General features: G+C 44.3%; 1 protein-coding gene across 2 annotated transcripts; it reads left to right on the top strand.

The window, feature by feature from the left end:
- The first annotated feature begins 275 nt into the window (after window positions 1-275).
- On the top strand, window positions 276-4,814 carry DUSP6 (dual specificity phosphatase 6). 2 transcript variants are annotated; one of them, XM_018556731.1, is made up of 3 exons: window positions 276-710; window positions 2,399-2,830; window positions 3,920-4,814. In XM_018556731.1, the coding sequence occupies exons 1-3, from the start codon at window positions 311-313 to the stop codon at window positions 4,225-4,227; spliced, it is 1,140 nt and encodes a 379-aa protein (XP_018412233.1). In that variant the 5' UTR covers window positions 276-310; the 3' UTR covers window positions 4,228-4,814. The 2 variants fall into 2 exon arrangements, with proteins under 2 accessions (XP_018412233.1, XP_018412234.1); XM_018556732.1 differs by lacking the exon at window positions 2,399-2,830.
- Window positions 4,815-5,029: the final 215 nt, after the last annotated feature.

Genomic DNA, 5,029 nt, shown 5'->3' with positions numbered 1-5,029 from the left:
TGACAAACTCATTAACAATTCATCAACACAACCTGTTCCAGCCGGCCCGTCTCCCGGGCAACCGGCGCTCGGAGCGCTGTGATTGGCCGGCGCGCACAATGTATCCATTGAGACGTTCCGTGTTTGTATCCATTCAGTAGACGCTTGTGGCTGGGCCGCGCGGAGCTGATTGATCACAGGAAGGAGCTTGGGCTGCGGGCTACGCCGCCATTCACTCGACTAATTGGATTTCCATTGAAGAAGCGCAAGGCGTCTAGTGTGTCAGACCTCGTTCCAACCCCGAGCCGCGCTCCTCTGTCCCTGCTCCTCAATGATAGACAAGCTCAGACCCGTGCACCCGACGGCAGACATGGCGCTCAGCAAGTCGGTGGCCTGGCTCAACGAGCAGCTGCAGCTGGCCAACGAGTGCCTCCTGCTTATGGACTGCAGACCCCAAGAGCTGTACGAGTCGTCCCACATCGAGGCGGCCATCAATGTCGCCATCCCGGGTATCATGCTGCGCCGCCTGAAGAAGGGCAACCTGCCCATCCGATCGCTGTTCACCAGGGGAGAGGATCGGGACACGTTCGCCCGCAGGTGCGGATCCGATGCGGTCATCCTGTACGATGAGAGCAGCAGCGAGTGGAACGAGAACACGGGCGGGGAGTCGGTGCTGGGGCTGCTCATGAAGAGGCTGAAAGACGAGGGCTGCAAGGCTTACTACCTGGAAGGTACCTACTGTGCCAGGGGCACTGCACACTGATCGCCTGGAAGTACACTGACATCCTAGATTAGGCTGATACCGTAGGCGGGGTGCTGGCACCCTAGCCAGGAGTGATTATGTGCACCAGTACTGGCACCCTGGGGGGCAGTGATGGTCTGCATCTGTATGGGCAACCTGGGTGGGAGCGACAGCCTGCATTTGTACTGGCACCCTGGGCAGGAGTGACTGTCTGCATCAGCACTGGCACCCTGGGCAGGAGTGACTGTCTACATCAGCACTGGCACCCTGGGCAGGAGTCATAGGCTGCACCAAGGCCGGTCCTCTAGGTAATAGTGATTAGCTGTACAAGTGATGTTACAATGGACGGGAGTGATGGTCTGCACACCACTGCTGGCATGCCAGTATTAAAAGGCTCTGTTAGATTCTACACAGAAATGAAGTTGGCACCCTAGGTAGGAGTGACAGTCTGCACCAGTACTGGCATCTCAGTGATCAGTTCTGCTAGAATGATAAAATCTTCCACTAAAATGCGTTGCAGGTGAAAAGCAGGCAGCGTATGCTAATAGCCGATGCTCATTAATGATTGTTTGGTGTGTACAGAAATGCAGTTCCATCTGTCCAGGTGAGCTGGAACGTAGTGACAGACTTTACCAATTGTCAGCATTTGTTATTGATAGCTGGTGTCCCATTATAAGAGGGGCTCATTACTTGATAGCTGGTGCCCCATTATAAGAGGGGGTCATTACCTGCAGAACCGGTAATTAGATTTTGTACAGAAAGGAAATCCAGCTGCCCGGGTGAATGGTTAGCACCATAGACGGGAGTGACAACCTACGCCAATAGCTGCAATTTATCACTCATAGCTGGCACTCCAGCATTAGAAAGGCTCATCACTCAGTTTTATTTCTAACACAGAAATGGAAAGTCCAGTGGCAATCTGTACCAGTGGCCACCATAAAATATCTGTTCAGTGTGGTCTAAGCAAATAGATTTTATACCACTCCATGCACATGAATTGGGATCACACCACAGTCTTCCTTTCTGTCATAAGTCAACCTGTGCAATGGCACAGAAATCGTTCTACGGTTTTGTAGTATATTAATAAAAAGCCTGCATACTTTGTCCTGACACTGTTGAAAATCTTGTGTAATGTAACCTAAATACAGTGTTTGTACATAGACTGTAATGTGGCTACCTTTTTGTATAGCTTTTCTTATATATATTTTATTATTGTTTGAGCTGTACCCATGGCCTTTGACCAAATAGCTGTTGGCTTCACAAATGTGCTAAAGCTAATTAGTTCCTTCCTTTGTGATTTGCTGCTAAGAAATCTGAGTTCACATAGCTAGTTTACTGATTATTGCCACAGAGATTATCAGCAGCCGTGATAAGTATATCTGGCCGTCATGTATTTCTCTCTAATCGCTGCCCAAGAGATTCATGCTTTCTCTTAAGGTGCAAAGTCTAACCTTTTATCTGAAAAGCACTGTATAAAATCGAGGTCATGCTTGTTTGCATTCCACTGATGAAGGACAAGAGGGTCTTATCAATGAAACAAGACTACAGCTTGCACTTTGTGCTCTTTGCGCTTTGTTCAGAGTTAAACATTTATTCAAAACAAGCTTTTTTTTTTTTCCCTGTTGATCTCTCGCAGCCTAACAATGTGCTCTAACTATACTTCTCCTTGCATTGCAGGTGGCTTTAACAAATTCCAGGCCGAGTATCCTGTGCATTGTGAAACCAATCTGGACAGTTCTTGCAGCAGCAGTTCTCCGCCGGTGTTAGGCTTGGGAGGCCTACGAATCAGCTCCGATTCTTCATCAGATATCGAATCTGACATCGACAGGGACCCCACCAGTGCTACAGACTCTGACGGCAGCCCCCTGTCTAACACGCAACCTTCATTCCCAGTTGAAATACTGCCCTATTTATACCTCGGCTGTGCCAAAGATTCTACCAATCTGGATGTTTTAGAAGAGTTTGGTATTAAGTACATCCTCAACGTGACCCCAAACCTGCCTAACCTTTTTGAGAATGCAGGGGAGTTCAGGTACAAGCAGATACCGATATCGGACCACTGGAGCCAAAATCTGTCACAGTTTTTCCCTGAAGCCATCTCTTTTATCGGTGAGTATCATTGCTGCGCATCTACCCCTTTTTATCAAGCTTGCATGCCTGCAAAGTCTTAACTGTGTGTTTTTATAAATTGTATTCCTCTGTAAGAGTTCCTTTCAAAGGCTTGATATAGCCTTGGACTAGTGAACTTTCATCCTCCGTCTAACACAGTGAGATGGTAATCCGAGCACTGCAGGAAGAAAATGTTGGCCGTCTGCCACATAGTACCTAATCTCCAAGCATTGTAGTGCATTTCCTCTTACAAAGGAACCCATTTTACAGCAATGTTGACATCCTGTTCCTCTTAATGGGTTGTCCCCTGTGACTTCCCTCTTTCTCTTATCATGACTGAATAAAGCTATTGTTGCTGGCACAACAGTTGGATAATTATTTGATTTGCCTTTTTTTCCCCTTTTGTGATAAGTATTCATTTTATCCAGTACAAAAGATTATAGCCATTATACGCTATATCTTGCTTGTCTGTTTGCTTCAGATGCTGGAACAAGTGACTGTCAGGCTTAGAAAAAAAATGCAGCACCCTCTGCAATATATGTAGATGTCACCATGCTTAACTGTTTAAAGGCCTTGCAAGTACAGAAAGAGATCCCCACTGATCTGACAGAAATCCAATCTGCTCCTGCCCTGTTGTTGGGTGACAACACTCAGCATTTGTTTGTGGTGTCAGCCCTCCCAGTGGTCTCTTGCTAAACTGCTCAACCACTACAACTTTCAGATCTCTGAAACAGAATTCTGTAGTCCAAGATAAGGACTTGGAGGGCTCTTTCAGATAACGCAGGACAGCTCTGAGTTTCTGACAAGATTATTTATTTCTTTGCACTTGTCAAACAAATATTAAAAAATTTGTTCCAATGATATACTAAACAGACCAAAAGGGTGCAAATAAGAGCAGATTTGTTGGGTTTACATACACTTTAATTTCCTGTTGGCACTACAGCTATGCTGTATTGTGTTTTCCTCATGTTTCAGATGAATTTGTGTGCTGATTTTCTATATGTACATTAATCTGCATTGCTGCAATGTGTTCTGATTTAATTTAAGCATGTTGGATTAAAAAAAAAAATTGTCCCCTCTTTCTTTCAGATGAAGCCAGAGGAAAAAGTTGTGGTGTCCTGGTACACTGCCTTGCAGGAATCAGCAGGTCGGTCACCGTCACAGTGGCCTATCTCATGCAAAAGCTAAACCTTTCCATGAATGATGCCTATGACATAGTGAAGATGAAGAAGTCCAACATTTCCCCCAACTTTAACTTCATGGGTCAGCTGTTGGATTTTGAAAGGACATTGGGACTTACCAGCCCATGTGACAATCGCGTGCCCCCTCAACAATTGTATTTCTCAACTCCAGGCAATCAAAATGTCTTTAAAGTAGATTCTCTGCAATCTACGTGAGACTGAACCATTGAAATGTGTTGGTGATAATCATTCCTATACAGAAAAGTTTCTTTCAGTCTGTCAAGTGTTTGACAGGTGTGTTACCGAGTTAGAAGGTAATAACCTGTGAATCAAAAGATTATTAAAGTGGGAAGAGTTGGCTGGTTGAAGTCTTCGGATTATGAAAAGAGGAATCTTGGGCCTCAGAATGAATTGGCAAGCTTACACGAGAGTACTGCCTTAATAATGCAGTGGCTTGAGATCCAAACAAGTAGTGTTGGACTGCAAACAATCCATATGTTTTGGATGAACAATTATATATTTTGCATATATATATCCTTGTCTTCTGTGAAGACCGGTTCTCCTAAAATTCAAAGGAGCCAAAGAAAGCATTTAACCTTCTGATGAATATGAAGTACTTGGATTTTTGTTTGTCTTTGTTTTTTCAATTTACAGAGTTCTGTAAATAGTCACTTTTTATATGTAGCACTGTCAATATTTTTGAATTTGAAAAGTAAATGAGGTGGACTGGACTTTACATAAAAGGGTTTTCAGAAAGTGTAGCAGAGTTGAATGATGAAAAGCACTGCAATACATGTCACTATTGCTTTAGCTGGGCCACTTCTTAGTGGTTCAATGGTAGCTGCAATGGCTAATATTGCTCTTCAGTGTCATGATATGAAGATCATGTATTTGTATGCACAGAAGGTTGTTCATTTACAATTGTAATGCTGTTTCACATTCATGTAACTTTGTTTGCCTGAGCTTTTGTGAACCACATAGTGGTTCTCACGTTTTTAACACTTTAATCGCTCTTAAA

This window comes from Nanorana parkeri, unplaced genomic scaffold (genome assembly GCF_000935625.1).
Source record: "Nanorana parkeri isolate BGI_ZX_2015 unplaced genomic scaffold, ASM93562v1 scaffold250, whole genome shotgun sequence".
NCBI classification, from domain to species: domain Eukaryota; kingdom Metazoa; phylum Chordata; class Amphibia; order Anura; family Dicroglossidae; genus Nanorana; species Nanorana parkeri.
The sequence above is the reverse complement of the archived record's forward strand: the minus strand, read 5'-3'. Positions and strand labels throughout refer to the sequence as shown.

Coding starts and splice junctions, on each gene's coding strand:
- DUSP6 (XM_018556731.1), top strand. CDS start 311: ATGATAGACAAGCTCAGACCCGTGCACCCGACGGCAGACATGGCGCTC. Junction 711..2,398: donor CAAGGCTTACTACCTGGAAG/GTACCTACTGTG, acceptor CTTGCATTGCAG/GTGGCTTTAACAAATTCCAG. Junction 2,831..3,919: donor TGAAGCCATCTCTTTTATCG/GTGAGTATCATT, acceptor TCTTTCTTTCAG/ATGAAGCCAGAGGAAAAAGT.